At 37.7% G+C, this 27,041-nt stretch overlaps 1 protein-coding gene across 1 annotated transcript in view; it reads right to left on the reverse strand.

Annotated features, from left to right (window-relative positions):
* Positions 1-27,041, reverse strand: part of RSPO2 (R-spondin 2) — a 66,686-nt gene that overhangs the window by 20,650 nt on the left and 18,995 nt on the right. Inside the window, exons 4-5 of the mRNA XM_009638323.1 lie at positions 20,996-21,139; positions 19,770-19,958 (exon numbers count right to left, since the gene is read on the reverse strand). Of these exons, the coding sequence (XP_009636618.1) occupies positions 19,770-19,958; positions 20,996-21,139 (333 nt within the window). The remainder of the gene's footprint in view (positions 1-19,769; positions 19,959-20,995; positions 21,140-27,041) is intronic.

The raw sequence follows: 27,041 nt of genomic DNA on the forward strand, positions 1-27,041 counted from the left end.
CTGGATTATTTCTTGTCCCCTTTGGGCTAATAAGTGTAACTGCAACATAGTCAGAAATATTTCATAAATTAGGTCACTGGTTCTGGAAAAAAAAAAAAAAAGGGAGAACATGATTCTGTGGGGCTATTTGTAATGTAGCATTTACAACTTGAATTTTAGTATGGAGAAATATAAGACTGCAAAAATTCCACAGCATGCTCTACAATACCATAACTTTGGGCCAAAAAAGACTAAGTTTAAGACGAACATTTTCACAAACCCCCAAGGGATTCAGAACAGCAAATCAAACTAGAAGTCAGTAAGGCATTTTGAAAAAAGTCAGAGGAATCTCTTAAAACACATTCATCCTTCTGAAAGATTACTCTTCAGTAGCGAATGTTCAGAAGTGCTCAGCACTCAGTAGGGCCCACTAATAACAAAACTGTTATTGAGCAAATTGTTGAAAGCCTGAACAACAGCTGTCTATTAAAAAAAGCACCAATAGCTAAAGATTCAAATTATTCTAGCTGCAAGGATCTCCTGGATTTAGGAAATACTAGCAAGCCTGGGAGCATACAAACACTTTTATTTCTATGCATATATGTCTACATGTTAACATTTATATTATATATAAACAAGCAACTATTGTCCCAATCTCTCTAACATGGAACATTAGCTTTTGGGGATAATATGGTGAGTTTTAGGTATAAATGAAAAACATGAGAGATGTCAAACCTATTTAGAAAAAATTTAAGCACACACAAAATCTAAGTTTCCATATCTTAGCCAAATGTGTTGAGAGTCATAAAAATCAAAGCAGAAAAATAAACATTGGCTCTTGAGCTACAGTAACTCAAACAAAAATGTTTCCAAATTTTAACATTATATACACAATTAAATACTCAATTTCCTGATTTTTTTTTCCATCAAAATAAATCTAGACTGTAATAAACACTGTACAAAGCTTCAAGCAAGGAAGATCTAGATCTGATTCTTACTCTCTTCTTAAATTTGGCAGAAAAATACTCCAAAACTTCCAAACTGGATGAAGTACCTCTTGCACTTATCTTCAGAAGTGTAAGATCACCATAAGTACATTTTCACTCCTTTTTAACAGACAAATATATTTGTTAGCAAGGGTGAGATTATGGAGTTTGTTTATTATTAACTTCTGCCAAGCATAAACAATTTTTCTCCAAGTTACTACTGAGTCATATGGCTAACGGCAGTAACTATTACCACTTCATTTTCTGTAAAATGGCTTAGGCTTGAAACCTCCCACATTTTTCCCTTGTGACTACTCTGGACTGTTAAACAATCAGAAAGCACTTGCTTTCAAAATCTAATACATGTGGTAGCATGGTGGCATCACCACTGTTCAACAGCCTTTTAAAACGTGCTTTTTTAATTTTAAATTTGGCTCAGCTGAACACCATGAACACTAATGTAACAGGATAACTTCAATCAAGTCAACTTTGAAGACCATAAGTAACACACTTTAAAAGAAAGCTACTTTTTAGTAGCAGAATGTAAATATAACTAAAGACTGAAGTATTTTTATCTGTAGCAGGAAATTGCTGTGCTTAATAAAGGATTTGGACAGTCTGACTATATCACAACCGGGTTAGTGCAATCTCTTTGAGGACACACAATTATACGTATTCAACACATACGAAACTGCTGACAGGAACCAGGGAAGTAAATTACCAGCGATTATTTCACTCCATCACAATGCATTGCATTAGCTCATTTTTCAGAGCCTAAACTAGAATCTGAATTTCTAAACTCCCAAATTAGCATGCTAGATCATTGCATTGAACTGTTCCTTCACTAATAACACTTGATTTTTTGCTGCTGAGTAGGTTTTGCGTAAATACCATAAAAACAAGCTCTTTGGAAATATGCCAAATCTGTAGTTCCACACTACAGCATTCTCTTCTTCACAAATTATATGCCAAATGTTTTCATATGGAAATACATCAGAGTTTTCACATGAATATCTAAATGAGACACAGCATTTTAGCAAACATTGAAAACTCAACCAACACCTTTAAATATGTTCCTTTTGGGGTTGGATGTCAGGTACAAGTTTGACAACCACATTGAGTCAAAAATCATGACCCAGTTGCAAGTAAAAATTAAACCCACTAGATTTTAAAGCAATAATTAATTTCCAGTGCTTTTCATTTAATTTCTGGTGTTGAAACATTCAGGGTGTCCGTGTTTTCAGACTTGCCTGCAGCTACAAAGGCTGGAAAAATAGCATGAAAAGTGTTATTATGTAGTGGTTCCAGAAGCTGAGTGTTAAGAAATCAGGAAACTGGTGACAAATCTCACATGAGAAAGCAATAGAGGGAACTCCCATTGGTGTCCTTATTACTACTTTATTCTCTTCACCTTATCTTCTTAGGAAGTAATATGCGGGTCAGCCCCTTCTCCCTGGTAATGGGTGATAGGATGAGGGGAAATGGTCTGAAGTTGCGCCAGGGTAGGTTTAGATTAGACATTAGGAAAAATTTCTTCACAGAAAGGGTTGTCAGGCACTAGATGGGCTGCCCAGGGAAGCAGTCGAGTCCCCATCCCTGGAGGTATTTAAAAGACGGGTATACAAGGTGCTTAGGGACATGGTTTAGTGGTGGGATGGCAGGGTTAGGTTAACGGTTGGACTTGATGATCTTAAAGGTCTTTTCCAACCTAAACAATTCTATGATCCTATGAGGAAAGGCCTTTTTATTACAATTCCTGCAAGTGATGTATGGTAACTTCCACAGTTCAAAGAGTTTTGCTGAAGGAAGTACCTGAGCTTTCTCCAAGTGTCCACAGGGGAGGAATACTCTCACAGATTTCAGGGCATTTGTACCTTTCTTTCAGCAGGTGAAGCATTGTCACACTGATAGCATCAGAGCTTCACGTCCTGAAAATTGTCTTTCCAAAATCAGTCATTTTTGACTGAGGGAGAAGCCCAAAGTTTCCACATCACACTGTTTGCAGTAAAAAGGCTTTCCCCTGTTCTCTTGTTTATTATTGTCTTAGAACAAAACCATTAGAAAAATTAGTAGAAGTGGTATAAAAGGTGGAAAAGAACTTCAGTTGCTAGTGAGCTGACATGATGTCTTTACACATACTGAACAGTTCTAGAGAGTTTACACAGTAATTGTATAATTAGATTAAGTTTTGGTTCACATAGGAAAATACCACACCCCTATCAATAGATCCACACCCTGTTTTAATAGCCCTGAAAGATGATACAGAAATACTGACTTGGACATGAAAAAAAAATTAAAATTAAGTGGTTCTTTTGCAACATGTTTCTCTCAGCTTTTGAGTGCACGCATTGACGCAGCCGGTTGTAACTCCAAGTCCAGCAATGCTATTTAAATTCTTATTCTGTACTTGGTTGGGGAAAGCGTTGTGTTTTTTTTTTTTATCATTTCTTCTAGAACAACCTTCTCTGAATTAGAGGGAGGTTCAAAAAATTGCTCAATTAAGTGAGGACTGCAGTTATATTCTGGCTCCTATTTTAAGTTCACTTTTAAGTTCTGAGATCCTGTTACTTCGTGGAACAAGTAAGGATTACAAAACAGACAGATTTGCTCCTCATTTAAACCAATCAAGCAATGAAACTTTGCTGGCTTTTATGGAAATTCTGACTTTTGGCAATAACGATTAAGCAGCTAACACTCATCAATGCTATTGGAGATCAATAGGAACTCATCTATAGAACAACACTGATCTATTCCAGATAAATATCTCACCCAAAGAACTAGGATGTGAATGCTTCATCACCTTGAGTTACCATCTGAGATACTGTAAACCTATGACACTGTAGTAAAAGGGGGGGATGCTCCCCTCCAAAGCAATGGAATTTCTTTTATCTCCCTGAAAAAATAATTCACATGGTTGGAAGAAAAGTAAGAGAAAAGCAATATATTATTCTTTCACAACATACTCCACCCAAAAAAACATTATTCTGGAAAAGGCATATGAATCAACTTTTCTTAGAGCTTGAAATTTTAAGGACAATTACTTATTTAATAAAAAAAAAAAACTCTAGTTGAAAGAAATATCCAGCCTGTTATAAAACTTCTTACGAAACACTCCGCTGTTTTTTGGGCTGTCTCTATTACCAAGTTCTGCAGAAACGATAAATCCCTCTTCTTTTCCTTTTCACAGCTGCAAGAGAAAATGAACCTTATCTCCCAGGATTTTTCCACTTACATGCCTGGGACTCATGATCCACTGGCTTCCCCTGCTCTCAAAAGGGGTGTTACTGCAGCCTACGCTCAAGCTGGCATTGGATCGCAGAGCCGATTAGGAAAGTCTGGTGGCAGAATAATCACGCACTGAGTGCTGCGAATTACAGTGGACAGCATCTATTCATAAGTCCTGAAGAGAATATATACTTAATCACCTTCAATGATCATGAAAAATTGTTTCTGACCATTACATCGGAATTTTGTATCCTAAAACTGACACAGTCTGTAATACTCTTGAAATACACGTTAATAGTCCTACTTGTATATCAATCCTAGTGTTATATGGCAGAGTTGTGAACTGATTTGTGGTGCATCTCTCCTGCACAGTCTTTTGCAATGCTTAAAATTTATTCTCTATATTTGGCCAAATTGTGGGTTTTCTTTGCTAGGCCTCACAAAAGTTGGTTCTTCTAGTTTACATGTTATAAGGAACAGATGGTAAATCAGGACGTAACAAAATAATCTGGTCCATAAAATCAGAGAGAAAATACAAAGCTGGAATTTAACCGTCTTTTTGGTAGTTTTTAAACTAGCTTTGTTGTAGAAACCCTTTTAGGCATTTGTCATTTCAAGTAGCAAATAAATGTAGCACTGTTGCCAGTACCGAAGATGCTATAGTATTAAAGCTAAATGTAATCTAGCTTCAAGACAGTTATGCAAGATCTGATCAAAGCTGCCTGGCACTTGCATCTAGTCAACAGCTACAGTTTCATTGTGCAGCGTTAAAAGCAATGAAGTAAGCAAAAAAGTTTGACAGTTTTTACAGTACTCTTCCTACTGTGCTGAACCCTTTGTATAAGTACAGTTGGCAACCCATTCAAGATGTTCACATTTGCATCTGACAGAGAAGCAGAATAATTTAAGAGCTGGCTGCCGTTTTCATCAGGAGTTCACTATAATGTGTGCCATGGTGTTATCACGGGATATTAATGTCATCGGAAATACCTGTGATCTTTATGCTCCATGATAGTGCAACCGAACACGGGTGCTTGCAAGACATATGCCTCTTGTTTGAACTTCTTAAAGTTCTTAAATCTGACATGCTCCAAAGCACCTGCTCTTATTGGTGTCTTACTGCCGCTGCTCTTTGCTACTAAATATCTGCGCGCTTCTCTGCTCTCCAGCAGAGTCTGACTTGGTACCAGGTTCCCAGAAGTTATCAGATCTACGCATCTGATCAGCTAAGAATGCCAAGGAACACTCATACAAAACCAATAAATATAGATTATAAAAATAATTAGAAAAAAGGCTTAAAATGGACAAATACATTAACAGCCAAGCTAATCAGGTTCTACAAGAGGAAAGACCTCAAATGAACAATCTTAAAAGATGAGCTAACAGTTTGCTACTGGGTCTGCAATATTTCTATGCAGTAAATAGATGTGTATAGCATAAGATTAAAGTGTCAAACTTGGAGATGATAGGTAAGGCTGTATAAACTCAGCCTTCATTTGCACTCCAATAGCCTTCTTCCTGATTCGTACTGTATAACGAAACATAAACTGATAAACTCTCACATTAAATGGCAATGATGCTGTAAGATTCTAATTCAGTGGAGGGCACTTTACATTAGACTTTTGGGCCCCCTTCAGAATCTAAGCTATGTCAGTTTAGACACACAAAATAAATCTGTTTAGGAGAGAGGACTTGGTGCATAAAGGAGCCCCTTTGGGAACCAAACATATTGGTGCAGTATTGTGTCCATCGTAATTCATCCTGCTTCTGTGCTTGATCATCTGGTGCAGAACATTGTACTGACACAGGTACCGTACTGAGTTACCTCTGTGGTATTGCATTGCTATTGTACGTGTTACTGCTCATTTTAGGCTAATTCATTTTTAACACTATGCCCAGAAAATTATTTAAATTACCCATTTTTTAATGTGAGGCTATAATGCCATGTAAAATCAATGCAGAGTAGGGATGCCCTGTTCATCACGAGCAGCTCTTGCTTTCTGTTGCTCTTTTTCTCTGCATGCATACCCAGTCCTTTTCCAAACATTATCTGCAGTCATGTTTGTCGTTCTTCAGAATGAACCTGGAATTCAAACTGTCCAAGAGGATGTTCTTTTCATTCACCTCTAAGATGCAAAGCAAAAAATACTATGGGAATCTGTGGCATCCAAGCTTTGAGGTAAAATTATCTCAAATTATCTTAGAAAGCTCTAAAAAAACCTCAAACATGCAAAACCAAACAACAATTAAAAAAAGCAGCAGATCGTTTCCTCCATTCCCCTACTTCTGTGCTGCTCATGAGAAGTAAGGATAGAGACATATCTAGAAGCTCTCTATGGAGGATTTCCACAGCACAGCCTTAAAAATCAAGTGTAGTTGACTTCAGCCTAGTTCTAACACTGGCAGTGACTTGATCAAGTGAGAGCAGCTGGGGAGATTGCGTGCAAGTCAATTAAATTAGATCTGGCCTACAGCAGAGTACTGGAAGCTGCTGCGTTTATAAATTGAGCAGTGTCCCTTTCCAGTATTTTTGTGAGCCACTCTGTGATAATTATTTAACAGGAATAAACCCCGCATGAGAATGAGTCCCCAGGTTAGCACTCATGAGCTATGCAACCATACAGTAAATCACAGATCTCTATCACAAACATAGTACCTCATGGTCTAAAAATATTATATCTGCACAGCACTGTGCCAGATCAAATATATCCTTTCATCAGAAGCATTATGCTGGCACTTTTAAACTGTTTCTGTTTCTTGAGCTACCTTACACAGCACCCGCTTGGGAGCCTCTGAACTACACATCACTGTAGACGTGCCTACTGTGTGTGAGATTCTAACAGGCATTGGAAACCAGTCAGTGAAGCAGCGTGCGCGGATAGGCTTCACCATTAGCACTCAGCTAACAAAGCCATTAATTAGGGCCCAAATGTCCCTACATGATATTTTTCTGTCTAAAGAGCCAAAGAACAGGAAGAAGCCCAAACTGTCTATTTCTCAGATTCTTCCCTGTCTTCTCCTCTTTGCTGGATTCTTTACTCTCCAGATTTGCCCTGTCTGGTTGTGGGATACGAGCAAACAATTTCTGCTGAATTCAGCCTGAATCCATGAGGCTCCTGTCTTAGGCTACCTTAGGTTGCCACTAGCTATCAAGCCAACAGGCCACAGAGCATTCAAAATGATTCTCCAGAAGAAGAAAGCTATTATAAAGGGTACAGACAGGCCATCACAATTAATCAAGTTACAGCAGTGTAATGAATTCCTAGCTTAACAGCCAAGCAGCTGTAATTGGCTGCATGTACACTGCAAGCCTACTGCAAGTCAGAGGGTGATGTATGCTTAGATAATTTACTTTACATTGGTACTGTGCAAGGAGTATGCACCCAGTTATGTCTCAGCTGAAAAGCTTTATCTACTTAAGCTGATAATTTAACTGTTAGCAATCACATGTGCATCCAAAGAATCTCATTTCTGTCACAGTTGGTTAGAGATCACCAAGCCAGTCCTGCAGAGCAAGGTCCAACGTTCAGTCATACACATGTTTTCTTATAGCATCCTTAAGGATGATGAGGCAGATAGAATCTAAATATTGCATACAAATGCTGCATATTTTCTACATATTATAGTATGGTGAAATCTTTCTATTTCAGTCACAGTTGCCATTATTATTATTTATTATTTATTTATGGAATAACTTCCAATATCCAAACACTGCCTTTGTTAGTACGTGTTCTGCTGGAGAGATTAACTGTACAAAAGATGAGGAGGATCAGAAACACCCAACATAAATTCCACCAGGAGTACGTCAGGATGTGGTCCTTGTATCCAAGTTGTGAAAACAAATAATATCTGTATAGCCTAATAGGTTTACTACTTAATAAGAGACTTCTGTGCAAGAAAAGCCTTAGTGAATCCTTAAAAATGAGGGAGGCTGGCTGCTCTCCTGACATACCACATCTGAAGCAGATTGCTCTCCAGACCTGCCATAGCCAGACCTGTGGTTTAGGAGAGGATACACACAGAATGGTGCCTTACAGATTGATCCTCAGGGAGGAAAATATAACCTCAAGTAGGTGAGTCTTTGCTGGTTTCTCTGCTGTAACTAAAATGGCTAACACTATAATGTATAAAAAAAAAAAAAAAAAAAGACATCTGGCTGAGACTCAGAAATGATTATGTGTTTTTTCCACCTACAGGTGGATTGTAGTTTCAGAATGAGCAAAAGACAAAACCAACAGGAGTTACTTCATCAGGGTATGCACAATAAAATTTGTCAGGTACCTTTTATGGACAAATTCAGTCTGGGCACTTTGATCAGCTACAGCTCTTTTCACTATTTGTAATTCCATGTGGATTAGCAGCTGGCTCTCTTTCAGCATTTTTAAACAACCCTGAACTGTATAATTGCCATGGGACAGTTCTAACTCACACTCCAGTCATTTACAAGGATTTACACTCTGGTACTTACTTGGTTATTCATTAAAAACAGATAACTCCCACAGGAGACGCTGCATCACATGCTGCTCATGCTGCTTCTGAAATGCAATATATTTAAGGAAGGACACGTTGAAAGTACTTATCTGGTCTAAGATACAACCATGGCAATAAATAAATTGTGTGTACAACCTCTTAATGATTGGAAAAACTATGTAAAAGTCTTCCCAAGAAAATATTTCCTATTACTTTAACTAAAAGGGAGGATTGAAGGATAATTTGTATTCAGAAGGGAAGGGGAAAATGTGCTTGAGTTGTCACTTCTGTACTGCCAGTAATTCCCTGATATCCTTTGAAAATAAGTTGAAAATGTATCATGCTGCAATATGATAAGCAATACATAAAATTCCACAGGCTGAATTGTCCTGACAAGGTACACAGAGCTAAAACTTTGCACTCAGTTATATACAGTCCATTACAAAATATGCTTTGGGCAGTGGTACTAAAGAAGGAAAACTAAAACAGAAATGAGATGACAACCACCCTTTTTCACAGAACTGTTTTGCTAATGTCTTGAAAGGTACCCTCTAAAGGTCAGTTTAGACAGATTTTATTTCTAGTCTTAAAAAGAACCATGAATTTTAATTTTGCTTAAATCAAAGAGAACTAAGCCTCTTAAAACCTCTAAACCCCTGACCTATCAGTTAAATAAGCAAACAAAACAAAACCACACTTCACTACAACGGCCCTCCAAGGAAATTTAGGCTACTTGTATCTCACCTAAGTTACAGGTTTTGGTATAAGCAATGTATTATTTCACTTACATTCACACAAACCCACGAAGTTTAATAATTGCAGTTGTAACCCACTGTAATATTTATCTGGACTAAAACAGCAAAAAAGGCTTGTAGGAGCACTGTGACTTAACATCAAGCTGCCTCAACTTCCACACAAGATCCACCACACCAGGCTCAAGGAAAATACCAACCCAAATACTGAACAGTTAAAAAAAACCCTAAAACTGAGAAATTCTGTGAACACTGAATGAGCATGAGCAAGGAGAGAACTAATTACCTAAATCTTGGAAGGGTTATTTTCAATAAGTGTTGATATTTTTCAGGGCACTTAATCAGTTAGATGCTTAATTTAAGTGACCTTATTTCAAACACACAGAAAACAGAGGATGATGAGTCAACAGCCGTATCTTGTTCACGGAGCTTTGAGAGCCATCTAGGCCCCCAGGCAATGTGATGTAATTTAATAACAGCAAAGAGGAGTCATCCCTCTAAAATCTGCAAAGGAAACCTTGATGTTGGTCCTTGCCAGATCATACTTGGTTCTAGAATTAAACAGGCATGGTAATATGGTTATTTAATCTCTTAGCTCACCCATGTGTATGCGTTTTATTTTCTCCATGTATTCAGGGGTTTTGTTGCTCGGGTGGGGGATTGTTTTCTTAAAACAAGTGCTGTAACACAAACTCAGATGAAACATTTTGTGTGCAAGGGAAGTTTCAGAATAGGATTTACAATTCATTCAATCACATATTTCCTCATTCATATGACCAATATAAAACACAAATTACAGTGTTTGAAAAACAGTATTTATCTTAATCTTTCTGTATCTCTGTCCTATAGCTGTGAACATCAACATGTCATGGGTTGTCAGGATTTAACAGATTTGCTATTCCTCAGCCTTAAGGAAAGAATGTATCTGCTCATGTTTCATTATTAACACACATTAATTTTCTATACTGCTTTCATACAAAAGTATGGAGAAGAATACTCCTCTATCAACAAGATTCCTAATTTTCCTATCCCTGCTGCAGGACATAAGGCGACGACAAACGCACAAGAAATATTAGTATAGTTTGGGGTTGGTTTTTTTCCTAAGAAAAAGTAATATAAAATACTATACTTTAATGCAGAAAAATAAGAGCTTCTTGCTCTTCCCCCACAACATCCTTCTCTCTAAATTGGAGAGCTATGGATTTGATGGGTGGACTGTTCGGTGGATAAGGAACTGGCTGGATGGTCGTGTCCAGAGGGTAGTGGTCAACGGCACAATGTCCGGATGGAGACCGGTGACAAGTGGTGTCCCTCAGGGGTCCGTACTAGGACCGGTGCTGTTCAACATCTTCATCAATGACTTGGACAGTGAGATAGAGTGCACCCTCAGCAAGTTTGCAGATGACACCAAGCTGAGTGGTGCGGTTGACACACCAGAAGGCCGGGATGTCATCCAGAGGGACCTGGACAGGCTGGAGAGGTGGGCCTGTGTGAACCTCATGAGGTTCAACAAGGCCAAGTGCAAGGTCCTGCACCTGGGATGGGGTAACCCCCAGTATCAATACAGCCTGGGGGGAGAAAGGATTGAGAGCAGCCCTGCCGAGAGGGACTTGGGGGTGCTGGTGGATAAAAAGCTGGACATGAGCCGGCAATGTGCCCTGGCAGCCCAGAAGGCCAACCGTACTCTGGGCTGCATCAGGAGGAGCGTGGCCAGCAGGTCGAGGGAGGTAATTCTGCCCCTCTACTCAGCTCTGGTGAGACCTCACCTAGAGTACTGCGTCCAGCTCTGGAGCCCTCAGCACAAGAAGGACATGGAAGTGTTGGAGCGGGTCCAGAAGAGGGCTACTAAAATGATCCGAGGGCTGGAGCACCTCTCCTATGAGGACAGGCTGAGAGAGTTGGGCTTGTTCAGTCTAGAGAAAAGAAGGCTGCGGGGAGACCTGATTGCGGCCTTTCAGTACCTAAAGGGGGCCTATAGGAAAGAGGGGGAAAACCTTTTTAGTAGGGCCAGCTGCGTTAGGACAAGGGGTAATGGTTTTAAACTAAATCGGGGTAGGTTTAGGCTAGATATAAGGAAAAAATTCTTTACAATGAGGGTGGTAAACCACTGGAACAGGTTGCCCAGAGAGGTAGTGGAGCTATAGCTGTGAACATCAACATGTCATGGGTTGTCAGGATTTAACAGATTTGCTATTCCTCAGCCTTAAGGAAAGAATGTATCTGCTCATGTTTCATTATTAACACACATTAATTTTCTATACTGCTTTCATACAAAAGTATGGAGAAGAATACTCCTCTATCAACAAGATTCCTAATTTTCCTATCCCTGCTGCAGGACATAAGGCGACGACAAACGCACAAGAAATATTAGTATAGTTTGGGGTTGGTTTTTTTCCTAAGAAAAAGTAATATAAAATACTATACTTTGATGCAGAAAAATAAGAGTTTCTTGCTATGTTTTAGTTACTTTATAGTATCCTCTCATCTGAGAGGTACACTGCCTAATTTTTATCTGCAGATGTAAGCGGCATCAGGTATAGAAGTGCTCCAATAAAGGTACTTACATGCATTATACAAGTTTTCACATGTAAGTGTAAATGAATGCAAACATTATGAAAACATAATTTCAAATTTGCTGTGCATTTTTATGCTTTTCACATAGAAACAAATAAAAATAAAACCATTTTTTCTACAATTTATAAATCAGCATCTCACAAATACACATATGTAAGAGGAACAGAGCTATGACCAAAAAAAGGGAAAACATTTAATCGCTAAGGATTGTCAGAATAATAGCTAAGCCTGGGTTTCTCACAGTTCACCTGATTTAACAGGAGGCTGGAGTAGATGACCTTCTGAGGTCCTTTCCAACCTGAACTACTAATTCGATTTTGATTTTTGTATTACTACCAAAAAGAAATTACAACCTTTGTGCTCTTTTTTAGAAGCTGGCACAAACTTATTGATCATCAATAATATAACTGTACCTCTTGCCTATGTGTCTTAATTTAAAATACTTGAAGTCTTGCTGCAGGCGCTCTCACTACAATAAGCGGTATTACAGGTTTCATTTTGCTTAGGGTTTGGATTTCCGTTACTATTAGTTTTCACCTGCAGCAGTCCCTTCTGAATATGATCAGCAAAAGGGTAGAAAAAAACCCCATGTTAATACTCTCAGCAAAAGATTCTCTGTATGCAGCAGATGTTGACAATCCAGACAAGCAGATTCTGCAGCTGACAAAAGCTTGTTTCCTGAACAAACTTACTAACAAGCATGCCAGGCTCTGAGGGTTAAGCCACACTATAAAACAGTTCAGGTTTTCTGGCAATTCTCCAAATTATGTTCATCTTGCCTCTTCTTGCTCCTGCTTGCTAGCGCCTTCACAAAATGTGCAGAACGGCCATTGACTAAAACAATCACAAAAACATTTGCTCATTACTATTGCTTTCCCAACCTGCACCGGGAAAATAAGTGTCTTTGGTGGAATTGACTTCTTGTAAGCTCTCTGCGCATGCTGAAATGTTTTTTCCTTTTTTCCTTCAGAAGCTTTGAGTCATGCTTTGTAACTGAAAATTATGGGTTATGTTTTCAGACAAGCTAAGGCCAAGCTTTCTTGGCCAGAGTTTAACTGGTGCTCACAAAACACATCAAGGAGGCAAGGCTGTTTGGTGATACCAATATTCTAGCAGAGCCAGCACTCAGCGGAGCTACCCGTAAGGCAGTTTCTACCTGTCTGCTGAGGGCAAAAAAAGGGCAGATTTGGTCCAATGCTACTGCAAAATTAACAGAGAGCTGGAGTAGGCAGTGGTAGCATATTGTTGTAAAAATGATGTACTGCAGTCTTGTTTAAAATGCTGAGGACTTGTAAACAGAAATTTTTAGTATTACAGTGATAAATAATTCCAGTGTCTTAAAGTTTCATGCAATACTAAATGATGCAGTAAGATCTTACTGTTTGTAAATCTTGTCACCTTTCCCAGAACCACAGTGCTTTCCGTTTGCTACCATCTCTCTTCAGATCATGCCTCAACTTGTAAGATAATCTTTTCTAAGCAGGATCATTTTTTTTTTAATCTATAACTTAACACATACATTTATGTCATGACTTAACTAACAATGGAATGAAATCCTCAAGTTACTAAAAACGTCAACAAATTAGGCTGGGATTTTCTTTAAGAATTGAAAAGTCAAAACAAATCTAAAGCTAAATTGCAGTCCCATACCTGCATCTCTACAGTACCTCTGCTGGTCTTTCAGTGTTTTCTTAGACTGTCATAGTGCATCAAGTTAAAATAAAGGTACATTGTATCTTCTAGATCCTACGCAAGATTTTGAAGGAACAAGTGTGCAGCATTCAGCCAAAGACAATTAAGAGAACAGGTCAAACAATAGCAAAGTAAATCAAGAAGTCAGGACTTCCAACTAGAGCTTCCATACTGATTAAAGCTAAACGCAGAAATGCATGAAACAACAATTAGCATTATATTCAAAACATTAGACATACTCTGTGTGTTATTTCAATGTCAATAAAATAGGCCAAATTAAGAGATCTCAGTGCTATAACAAACAGAGTAAAGTCTTGGTTTGTTCTTTTTCCCTATGACCAGTCATTCCAGCTTCTTTCTAACTGGGAGTAGAAAACATTAGAAATTTTGCAGAGCCCAAACAGGAAGAACAGTGTTCTTTCAGCCTAAACTCACAGCACGTTCTGCTTTTCAGAGCAGCTGAATCATCCAGGTTGGTCCAAGTCCAACTTCTTGCTCTCAGTAGCATCAGGACCATTCAGACCAGATTGCTGAGGGCTTTGTCCAGTCAGATCTTGGAAACTTCCAAGGACAGTAACTGCACAGGCTACGGACCAATCTAGCCCAGTGCTGCATTGTCCTTGTGGAGAAGGCAACAGTTTTTGCTGTTCCTGGACCAGTCTTTGCCACTTAGGCTATCTGTTCTTGTGGCGACATAACAAGACCAAGAGGAGCCATAAAAGGTGGTGGTTGTATTTACTGAGACCCACCCCCTAGCATTGACACTCAAAAGGCAGACAGTGTTTGTAGTTATTGTGCCTACTTGTGACTACAAGTGCAAGGTATAAATTAAGGTCTCAAAAGCATCCTGGCTTACAAAGTTTTCCACATTAGGTGCTTTAGTGTAGATGTAGTCAAAATGCTCAAAAGAACATAATCATCTGTCTGATCACAGAGATCTCTCACTGAGTTCTGGTGACACATTTATTTGGAGGGTTTTTTTTTTTTATTATTTCTCACTTAAGAAAAGATTCACTGTAGCTGAAAGGAACCTCATGAAATTCAGCAAAGACAAGTGCAAAGTCATGGCCCTGGACCACCTTGTTTGACTTTACTTTGAGTAGGAGATCAGACTACATAACCTCCCTAGGTCCCTTCAAACCTGTATTATTCAATAATTTTATGACTTCATTGGTTGCACAACTAAAAAATTCTTCAGTTAGCCTCTTCTAAATAAATCTAATAAAAGAGAGAAATCCTGATTTCCTTTGCCAGGTTTCAAAAGAAAACAAATGTTAGCACCAAGTTCTCAAGGGGAGTGGGGGGATGACATAAAAACATTTTTGATCCTTTCTACTGCAGGTTGTCAAGTTAAAGCCAGAAATTTTAAAACATTCACTCTCAGAGGAAAAATGTCAATTTAAAGAAGGAAAAAATACTTACCTACTAGAGAGAACTGTACCTGCAACATGGCTTCTATTAGAAATTATGCTAGTTTAGTATACTTTAAGTGTATAGCTAGTGTCTTCACCAAAGTGCATGTACAGTTTTACTCTAAATATTCTTTATCCTACCTTAAATATTTTTGCAAACTGGGATCATTAACTCCCTGTTTGCCATATCACTAGTAGCTAATCAGGTTGAAAGAGCTCACGCTACTTAGTTAACATGCATTTTGCAGCTTTGCATATTTTTTAGTTTTCTATTTTTAAGTATATATTCTTTAATCTTTTCAGTCATAATTTTGGAATATTAATAATGAAATGTAACTGCAGCATAAGGACAGAAAACCTGATTGGGTCTTTTTACTGTTGCTCTTCCAGAAGTCTTAAATTCTTTTGCAGCAATGGAAAGAAGAAAGATTACTGCATAAAAAGCCTCCAGAGTCCAATCAAGCAGCATGAAGTCCATCCAGTTACATCTGTGTCAAGGAAAGAACTCCCTCCCACTGTAGCCTCATGACCTGTCCTGCTACCTTCCTGCTTCTGAGCTCAGGAAATTAATGCAGACATACATCCCATCTTCACCTCTCTTCCTTCATGTCCAAAATAAGCAGTCAGAAATGGCATCATGATTTTTACTAGAAATAATAGAATAATATTCATGTACCAGATAACAGGAACTGTGGTCTGATGGAAGACTAAAAGAAGTAGAGAGCTGCTTTGCTTGCCTTTGTAATACTTAATGAGACACATGAGAACAATCTGCAAGTACCTCCAGGGTACAAACAAAAAAGGAGTAATTTACTGAGGTGAACATGGGGAACATGTGAAAATGAGAGGTAAAAAGAGAGTATTTATAATAACTATATGGGAAAACTTCCAGACAGCAAGCTGTATCAGCCCAGAACATTTCTGCCTGCTAATTTCCCCATTGCTTGTAATACAATCACTCATTTTTAAAAATTCTCTTTTTTCTTTCTTTTTGAGCTAAAGAGGAGAAAATTCCTTATCAGGAAGAGAGCAGCACGGGTAGGAGGTGGCCTGAACGATCCAAATCATCTTCTAACCTCTAAGCCTTCTAACCTCTCCTAGCATGAGTCATGTTACACCCAAGCCACAGGGTAACATACATAACATGAACAGATACACAAATGTGATGTTCCCATCTGGTAATAACAGTTAAATCAATTAGGACTGGCAATAAGAAAATAGTACTAACATACTTGAAATCAAGTAGTGTCCTCTTATGTTGTTGGCTTCAGTAGGAATGAAGTGAAATCATCTTTCGCTTGCATTCCAGCTTGTGTCTCTACAACTCTGCAAATAGCTGGGAAGGTGATAAAGAATTTTTCTTCATCAGCTAGATTTGTAGCACAGCCATATGGCCAGATGAGTAACATCTCAATTCTTGATAAATATGGAACTGAAGTTCTTAGTAGGAAAACTGAATTTAACTTCACTTCTGCAAATGTGTAAAAATCTGTTTTGGAAGTTTTTCTGTAATGTGGACCACAAATAGTAACTGTAAAATGTACAGAAGTGGAAAGCTTGTGTCAAAAGCACTTTATTTGACCCTGCTCTACCCAAAATATCCTTACTTCCTGTGCTCAGTTTAATCCATCGAATCTACAACCATTTTAGCTGTATAATCCAATACTTATCTTATACATTTGTGTGAGTTTACGTACTGTGAACATTAGAGAGAAAGGATTTAGTAACAGCCTCTCAACCGACATTTACAGGGATTATGGTTCTTCAGTCCCCCAGTAGTGCTAACCTTATATTTTTCTCTTATTTCCTCAGTTTAAGAGTTCAAGTACAAAATTTCTAACATTAGGAAAACATCAAATTTTTAAAAACACAGAATATCCTCCTTAACAGCCAGGATCTGCTTGAGTTCAGCTTCCCTGTAACCAGCATTTCTGCCTCCTGCTACTTCACGGTGAGTAAGTAAGCAAAGAAATATTTCAAGTGCCTAATGGGGCAACCTGCTAACTAAATTAAATATGATAAAGGAATGGGATCTTAGACCAGTCATGTGTATAATCATAATTAAAACATACTACGAAGCAGGAGTTTTGAGCAGGATGATCTCCATGGCTTCCTCACCTGCAGAGATAACCAGGCCTGGGGAAGACTTACCCCAGGCACTTAAAACACCACAAACACACTCCCTCCCAGGAGTTTCCTAGGAGAGATAAAGGAGTTTATACTCTGGCCAATGTTTTATATGATTGCACAGAAGCAGTATTAAGCTTCAGCATTCAGTGCAGGGAGCTCAAACCTGCAGTTTTGTACATATTTATTTTTATCTCTGAAAACACAGGCAGGGAATTCCACACTATGGGAAAACAGGAGAGGACCGTAATCTTTAGGATTTACTGGGGCCCATGGTTATGAAAGAGAACTACAAGCCTTTCACAGTGAGTTTGTATCTGCAGCAACAACTTTCCTGATACGTAGAGAAAAAAATGCAGACATTTGGTCAAAGATCTTGATATAGACTAGACAATAAATTTCCTAACTCCTAGGAAAGCCCACTACTGTGCCTTTGGAAAGATAAAATTTGAGAGGTAAATATTTAATCAGTGGCCTGAATTGCTGGACAAGAAAATTTGAAACAGCCTAAGAGAATCTGCTACAAAAAGGTATGCGTGTTCAATAGCTCCAGATTACCACAGTTACATGAGCATGCTTCAGCATTCACAAATATTGTGGTCCACTTAAGCACACTTCTCAAATGGTTTACAACAATTTGAGCATTTTGAATCCTAACTAAATTATCAAGACTAAACTCACACCTGTAAATTTCTACTTGCCAGGAGTTTATCCATTAAATGCCTCCCTCTATACACATTGGGTACATTAATGACTAAATCTCTACCACATGGAGCTGAATTAAATATATTCTGTAATTTTCTCAAATTTTGCACTACAAGCTAAACTTCATGCATCTGAACAGAAAAAAAAAAAAGAAAATATTGATTGGAGATTTTGTAGAACTTCACACAGGCTCTTTTTTCTTCCTTCCATGTTAGCAGTAAAACATTTCCCTGGTTGATCGGATCACTAACCCCATTTGGGCTTCAGAGTTTGTTAGAAGTAACTGGAACAGCTTATCCAGCCCAGCAGGCTGCAAGCACCAGCATGCATGGCTACCTTGATGTAGATGCAGCTGACTTGCGTTCCAAGATACCGTGAGACACATAGCATGGCAGCCCAAATCAGCCTTGATTTTTACCTTTTCTTCTTCATTCCTCTAGAGGTGTTCACTTTGTAGGTTCCACTCTTCAATGTCTTTGAGAAGTTTATTTAGGTTGCAGATTAACTGTGCCATACAATGCACCCCAGTACCACTATGACCATGCACTGTGTGTATGCACGTGTGTATGAGCAAAGGGCGTGGGACAGGGAGGAAGGGTGTATAACAGGCTCAGTTACCCTGCATATCAGAGAATCAACTTTATATTCTATTCCAGATTGTGGCAGGGTCCTAGAGACAAAACGAAGCTTGCATAGATTTAATCTGTAAGCTAAAACTTTATGTATAATTTTCACACGTACTGGTGGGCAGTATGTTCAAGCCAAGAGAGACATATTCAACAATCCCGGAATAAAAAGCAAACTTATTTATGTACATATTCTAAGATTATTTCAGTTTTAGCTTTAGGTTATAGCTTTTCTCAGGACTCTGCAACCCTTTATTCCTTTTTATTTGTCTGATCTCACTGTTGACCCAGCTTGCAGCAGGACTGACTAGAAATCCCTTGAAGTCCCTTCAAGCCTGAATCTTTCTTTAATCCTATGATTCTACAAAGAATGGCATCTTCATCACTTGTTGATCACCCATTTCTCCTACAAATTCCAAAAACCCTGTAAGTGTTCAGCTTACACAAGTGAAAGTTTAATCATTTCAATTTAAAAGATAACAAGAACTCTCATCCCGTGATATGTCTCCACTTTGGGGTCTACAAAACCGAATACAAATTTGAAACTCCATTTCCTTTTTCAAATCAGCATTGCTACTTAAGTCTTAGAACACCATGAAAAAGAAATTTGATTGTTTCTTTTATCTACTTGTGGTAATTGCCACAAACTGGTCTCATGCTGAAAAGCTTGCTATCTATCACTCTTCTGCTTTTATCACATCTATCATAGTTTGGCCCTGATCTACAATATTCAGAACAATAACACATTCCAGCTAATAGTTCCAGCTAACAAGGCCATGTGTAACAACATTTAATTTAAACACTCATCACACCAGCACTGGGTGTGCTGCCTGCAGAGAGGTTTAGAATCACAACCTTTCCTGCCACGCGCAGAACGATTCGTTATTCCACCATCACTATCATTTTCGTGCTGAAACTCAAACTACAATCTGTCATGGTTCTTCCACAAGGCACCTCTTTGAAAAAGCCTCAGTACCACACCAGAAAAAACACAGTTTCACAGTCTACCGAGAGACTGATCGCTCCCACGCTGAACCTTTCCCTGGAGTCTTGCTGCACAAATTAGGACTGCTGTAGTACTGCTGCCTTTCAGCCTTGGCCAGCAGAGCAGAAACAGGATTTCCCCTTCAGCTGGGATGAAATAGCTCTTTTTTCAAGTTAGAAATAGGATTTCACTTAAGGAAAGCTCATAAAGATTTTTGTGGCATGGACTACACTTACCTCCTGGACAATGCCTCATGGCCATTTTACACCGTCTGGATTCTGCGATGGTTGGGCACAGTATTGTGTCTTTCGCTGGCTTCTTCACAATTTGTCTTGTTCTCGTTTCCAGGCCCCACTTAAATCCACATGTTTTGTTATTTCTGCTGCAAGTTCCCCACTCACTCCACTGACCCACTTCACAGCCTTCTGATAAAGCAAAAGAAAACACTAGTAAGCAATTCTTCTGCTGTTTTTTTTGGTTTTTTTTTTTTTAGATTAGAATACACTACTAGAAAGCACCACTTGAAAGTTTGACTGCTAACAGGCAAAAAACTAGAAACAAAATTAAAAACTCATACAGAACCTGAAAGAATCTTTTTAGCCGGCATCAACCTGAGCATAAAAACATCAGACTACTAATCTGCATGTATAGATATCATGTCAGTCCCAAATATTCAAAAACCCTCCTAAAATCATGAGATTTATTTTTTAGAAAGAGAAAAATTGAAATCAATCTTGTTTGGTTGTCACCTGGATCTGCAAAGCTCAAGAATTCACATTTCCAGGTCTCCATGACAAAATGCAAGGAATACTCTTGAAAGAGTGAGCCTGTTTGACACAATTCCCAGGCTTCAAGGTAAAACACCCAATTGTGAGACTCAGGAAATATTGTAAGAACTGCCAATGCTGGGTTCAGAGTTATAAAGTAAATTTCTACTTAAACCACTTATCTGGTGGTTTATATTTGTTACTTGCTAATGGAAAAGGGGGGAGCTGCAGAGAAACTAAAAGTGAACTTGAAGCCCAGATGCCACAGGAATTCAATCTGCCCTGCCCCTGGTTTCCGGCCTGGGTAAAAGGCAAAATGAGCAGGTAGTTTTATGAGGGCGAGAGTCCAACGAGTACATCATTGACTTAAAGTTCTAATGCAAAAACTGGCCTTTCTGAAGTCTTACAAATTCAGAGTTATAAATCCTCATACAAGGTGATTTACAGTTAAGAGGACAGAACTTTCTGATGCAGAACAGAGTGACATACCCAATAATGCAATATTTCAAAGTTTGGAAAAAACTGCTTTTTTTTTTTTTATTATTACGGATAAAGAGATCCAGACACAATCCATTAATGAATATTTCTTGATAGAAAATACTATGCATCAGCTTAAAAATAGTGTCCTAAGTACTTGAACCTGTCCACCTGGCAAAAGAGCTGCTTCAGCAGCACTGTTGTGCTAGAAGACTCACCTACACATTCCATAAGCTCTTCCAAGGCTGCAAATCCAGGGGGGCATCCTCGGAAGCAGCGGCCTCTGTGCGAGTAGAAGCCAGTTTTGCATTTGGTACAAAAGTCTCTGCTAAAGCAGGAGTCGCAGTTTTCTATTCTGCATCCTGAATCAAAAGGAGCATAAGGAACAATGAGACAGCTAAGTCAGGGTATGACTAAAAATGAAAGTATTTATAAAGCAATAAAATAGCAAAATCAGAAGTGCTATAATGAGGAATACTGTCATCCTGAAATCTGTCTGTTCTATAAGAGAAATTAGAGTAACTGTAATTATTTACCACATTTTCCCCTACATCTTTTTCATCCTGTTTTTTTTTTAATCAAAACTGTAGAGAAAACCTCAAGTGATATTTGAGTTAATTACATCTTTTTGGAGGAAAAACGTTCAATGTAAATTATTTTTGTGTTTAAGCAATTTTGAGGAAACTAAGATGTATCAAATTCTTTTGGGAAGCATGCATGTATTAAATGTACTGTCTTCAGTTTATTATTTGTCATTGCAAGCAGGACATTTTTTTTGCCATAAGTTGACACTATAAAGAGCTGAATGAATGCTTTCATGCATCGTGTCTATGTCCATATCTACACATAGGCATGTGCTACCATGCAAAAAACCTCAATTTTTCTGGATATAATGCCCCTCTACTGTTAAGGAAGTTAATCCATAAAAAATAGCTATTATTAAATGGCTAAAAGAAAGACAAAGCTATAATCAATAGTAAAAGAACCCAAAATGATTGCCTTTTGAAATATTGGATTTCTCTGAAAAATGAAGAGAAATATCATCCACAATAGATACAGACTCAGAAACAGACTATTCAGAAACATCCTATTCCATAGTAAACCATGGAAACTTGGAAATGAAGTGGATGTCAACAGTCATATGCACACCTGCAAAGCAGAAATACTTACATGGAGGCTTATGAAAGTCAGTCACACATACCTACAAAAAAATGCCAGGGAGAAATGTTCCAAAGATTAAAAAGTAAAAGCTATTATATTTGGAACATTAATGAACACTTTAAAATTAATTTTTAAAAATCTAATCTTTCAACTATCATACATAATTTACATAAACTACATTAACTGTATCCTGTCTTCAGCTATCTGAAGTTGAAGCAGGAAGAATTTGTTATTCATGTCATGCAACAATATCCTAACCTTTTTGGTCACTAATGTCATTCATTTATTCTTTATTCTTTTCTAAAGAAAAAAAAAATTACAAACCACAAGGACTTCTGAAATAGCTATTGGTAAATATCCCCTAACAACACTTCAAATTTAGCCAATCTTTATAAAACAGATTTTAATATTTATTCTTGAACTTCAGCAGGCTAGAGTAGGCCATCCATAAGACTTAAACTGGGGGGTGGTGGCAAATTATTCTTTGTTAGCAATTAGGGAAATATGAGGCTTTTTAGATCAGATTTCTTGTGGCATTGGAGAATAAATTAGGCAGATCACATGAAAAGAAAAAAAATATTTCAAATGCTGGTACACCTTTCTTTGGTTAGAAGGTATGCAAACATCAGTTTGAAGTCTTCCACTGCCAAAGGGAAGCTCTACACAACCACACATAATCTGCATACTGCCAACTCCAGTGCCCAGCATCTCTCAAAGGGGCTTTTAGAACTTGTGTTCATATAAGCAGCACAAGTTGGGCTTCTTATCCACAATGTAGTTTACAGGAAACTCCCAAGAATGATAATTTCTTTTTTATGAGGTTTGAATCAATTTCCAAAGAACAGAACATCAACACTCATATGACGACCCTGCAAAATCACTTCCCCAGATTAATGTGTCTACAAGGCAAAATGATAACGTGAGCTGCTCTGGAGATGTACTGCAATAGTTAACTGCAAATCTGGTTTGTTACACTCAAGTCGTAATGCAAGTATTTTATTAATTGCAATGCTTGATTCAAACATCCAGTGTGTTTAAATATTCAGAAAAAAACATTTGTCTCTTGCCCACCCACACAAGACAGTTTGAAAAGACATCAAGGTTTTTCCAAATCATTTAGTCCAATGATGAGGTTCAGAACAGAACATTAAAAGAAAAATTAGCATCATGTGACAATCCCTCACATCCAAGTGACGCAAATATATTTTTGAAAAAATGTTTTAACTTCTGCTTTTAAAACACGTTGGGGAGTAACATGTTGAAAGTTCACTCCATTTTTGAACTTTTTGGGGTGGAAGAGGGATTAAATGAAAAAGTTTCAGTATAAGTTGCCTTTTGATATCATATAAATATGCTTAGCAGGCAAAGCCTGCCTCACCTTACACTGGGGATACCCTCCATAAAACCATTGCTATTTAATACTGCGTATGTGAATACCTCATATTTAAACATTAAATAAATGAATCGATCTTCCTTCAGTTTCTTTAGATTCACCATAGAGACCTTGCCATGATAATTATATTTTGGAAGCATTAGTAGGGGCTCCTGGGTTAAGGTTGAGTGGATTTTTCCACCAAGGCAGCTTACTTTCAATTTTGTCCTACGAAGATACATTAGTCCAAACATGAAATGCCTATTATTTAATCTGTATCAGATGCAATTTAGAGGAAAATACTGAAAAAGTATTAGGAATACTTTAAGAGTTCTGAAATTAAAACACTCATTCACCAGAGTGATACTCAGTCCAATGCTTGGGGTTACTGGGTGCTACTCATAACAATAATTTAACTCAGTAATAGACCACACTGTAGCTGAAGAGCAGCTGGGATTGACAACTACTCCTTTTTGACATCCTCTGTATACTCTGTTTCAAATCGTGAAGGGTACTGGTGCAGCTCTAAGTCTTGCAGGGATTATTTTATAAAATTTAAATAAACTAAACTGAAGAATTAAAGCAGAGCAGTACTTCAGAAGTTAGAAAAGAGAACTTTCTAGACGTCTACTTCCAATTATAAATTGTCATAGGAGTGTTTATAAAGTAAAGACATTTTTGAAGAGTTTATTATTTTTTGGTGCCTAGCTTCATTTTATTATATTGTTTAAATTCTTTGGGGGTAAATTTTCTTTTTTTTTTTTTTAATAAATGTGCTATTAACAAATTATTTTATCTGTGACTGAGGTTAGTATTGTAGAATAAATGAATTCTTTAAATTCTGTTGCTTTTACAGCTAAATATACCAACATGGAGAGAGAATGTTTTTAGTTGGACTCCTAAAGAATGTTGGTACTCCATTATAAATATTAAGATACATTGGTTTGGAACTGAAACTGTGTCAAATTTTGTATATCTTGTTGTTCATCAGCATCATTATATATGTATACTTTGTTAAATATAAGTCTTAATGGAAGTATTTTGCAGAATTTGATTTTTTTTCATTCTATATTTTAAATAATAAATTGGATGATAAATGAGTAATCTAGTATGAAACCTACATAAGAGGTGTTTGACACAATAAACAAAAATTAAGGAAACCACCATTTTAAAAAATGTTTTTAGACTTTACACAAAATAATATAATAAAAAAAAGGAAATATTTTTTTAAGTTAATGACCTGAACTGCTTTCTTCTGATTGCCACAGTTTTTAACCCTTCAAACTTTCTGATCTCAGCATTTTATGCCTAACTCCTTTATTTATGCCTAAATCCTTTCAGATTGCCTTTAAATTAACTAGTTAGCTTACTGATATAATAAACTGGAATGAGTTGGGTTTGGGTTTTTTTTAATCTGGAGAAGGTTCTTGTCAAAAGCAATTTGATTGATTGCTTCCATTTACTAGCTATAGATCCAATTGCTTTGAGAAAAAAAGTTTCATTTTCTGTATCATTTCAGTAGCTAAACCATGCTGCTAGTGTATTCTTTTTATTCCACTTAAAAGATTACCTAGAAGTTTACAACACCAAAAAAAACCCAAAGGAAACAAGACCAAAACACTTGAGCATAGCGAAGATTTAGACCCAAGGAGCTCTTTAAAGGAAAGCAATAGATATTGTTTAACCCACAGTATTCTTCAGAAATGTTTTGATTTCTTTTCTATAAAAATAAACAGAAAATGGTGCCCACTGGAGGTTTCCAGATAGACAAGGGTAACTGCCTGGGAGATTTTAGAAGCAGTAAGGAGACGGAGCCTAGAAGTAGAAGCTTGGGAGGCATGGGTAAAGTTAATTGGTGTTGAGGGGAAAAAGATTTGATAAATTCAGTCACGCAGAAGAACCCTAAAGAGCAATCACATACCTTTGGCAGGCCTACCATACTTGCAGGGCAACAATGACAAGGTTGGAAACCTAATCTTCAGAACCTGAGAGTGAAGAAGTAAAGGGTGCTTCGTGGCTGCTGTTCCAGTTTAGCGAGCAACAAGAGGTCTGTAGGTTAGGGGCAGGCATTTGTGAGTTCCTACCTCTTCATTCCCTTGTATTCAATTTGCAGTGTCTCATCAAGGGTCTGCTTCCTACCAGACCTCAAATGCCTTCTATTCCTGCTCAGCATCATGTCTCCTTATATCCCATTGACCCTACTACCCTATACATAGCCAAGACTCATTATAACACTCTTACTGCAGCTCTTCTAGCACAGTCTCATATTTTCTTCCCAGTGTTTCTATCTCGGGAAAGTCAGAAAGTCAAATATTTGCTTCCATCCTTCCACATGAAAGGCATAAACCAGCCTTGAAAGCCAGCCCCATATGAAGGCCACACACCTTCCTCTGACACCATCCAGAACTGAACTTCAAAAAGTACTCAGGGAGGCCCAGAGAAATCTGCTGGTATGTCTGATTAGCACAGCCTATTTCTAAACAGATGACATTTTTTAAAATGTTACACCACACTTCCCACAAGATTTGTATGTTAATGCTAGAAGAACAACATTCTGACCTCACTGAAATGCATGGCAAAGGTCCTAATTGCTTCAGCAAGGGCAATTTTAAATTAATAACTTTCTTATCCCATCAGATAGACCATAGCCCACTGCAATGACTTTAATGGGCAGAATTAATATTAAAAACCCTAAAGAGGTATAATCTTTCATGATAAATATATATTTATGAAGTGAGAAGTGAAGAAGAGCCGTACTCCAAAAGTTAGAAAAGCTAACTTTCTAGAAGTCTATTTTCAATCACAAGCTGTCACAAGAGTTGTTATAAATTCACAGCTCCATGACTTCACCTCCCACAGCAAAGGGTGGAAGAGAAGTCACTACTTCGTCTGGTCAAGCTAAGCTGGGCTGAAATTAGACAGATGTGCTTTGCTCAAGTATCTTCAGTGTTGAGACAAAACGAAGAGAAACAAAACCTTATCCCTTTGACAGAGCTCTGAAATGTTGATTTATGGGGCAAGATCTATAACTTCTCCAATTGAAAGTCTATTGATACTGTGAAATCTCTTGATTTAGGCTGACAGAAGAGTAAGAACTTCAATGACTGACATTTCAGTAGAGCACAAGGATAGATTATATTATGTAAAAGTGCCTCCACGACTGAGAGCAGTTCTAGAATATGCTCAAGAAATGTAATTCCATGAGCTAATACGGTGCCACTCCTCAGTCAATGGCCAGGAAACCTACCAAACTGAAGGACCAAATTCTTTGGTCTACAGAGAAGAAAAACAATCATATTATCTCCCTTAAAAAAAGCCATTGCCAGAACAGAATCTGAAGACAGAAATTGAAAACATCTTCCACTTTGCATACTGAAACAGTGGCAAAAGACAAGTCACACACAGGACTTAGGAGCCAAAGACCCCTTGTCCTTAATTTTCAGTGAGTTCTAGCACCCCATAGCACTTCAGAAATAATTTATTTCTGAAATGTTTTTGCACATACAGCAGATTTTTAAAAAAAGTAATATCTATGAGCCACGTTTAAGTCAAGGTAGATCAGATTGGTTGCCCTAACAAGAAGTGCATTTAGCTAACCAGCAATAAAACATTTGTATTTAGGCTTTATAATCTCATTTATATTGACCTAAATGTTCCTCTGCCATTTCCTTCAATATCATAAAAAACCAAATCTCATTGACATGGATGAAACTTACAATATTTAAAAAAAA

This window comes from Egretta garzetta, unplaced genomic scaffold (genome assembly GCF_000687185.1).
Source record: "Egretta garzetta isolate BGI_Z169 unplaced genomic scaffold, ASM68718v1 scaffold154, whole genome shotgun sequence".
In the NCBI taxonomy this organism is placed as follows: domain Eukaryota; kingdom Metazoa; phylum Chordata; class Aves; order Pelecaniformes; family Ardeidae; genus Egretta; species Egretta garzetta.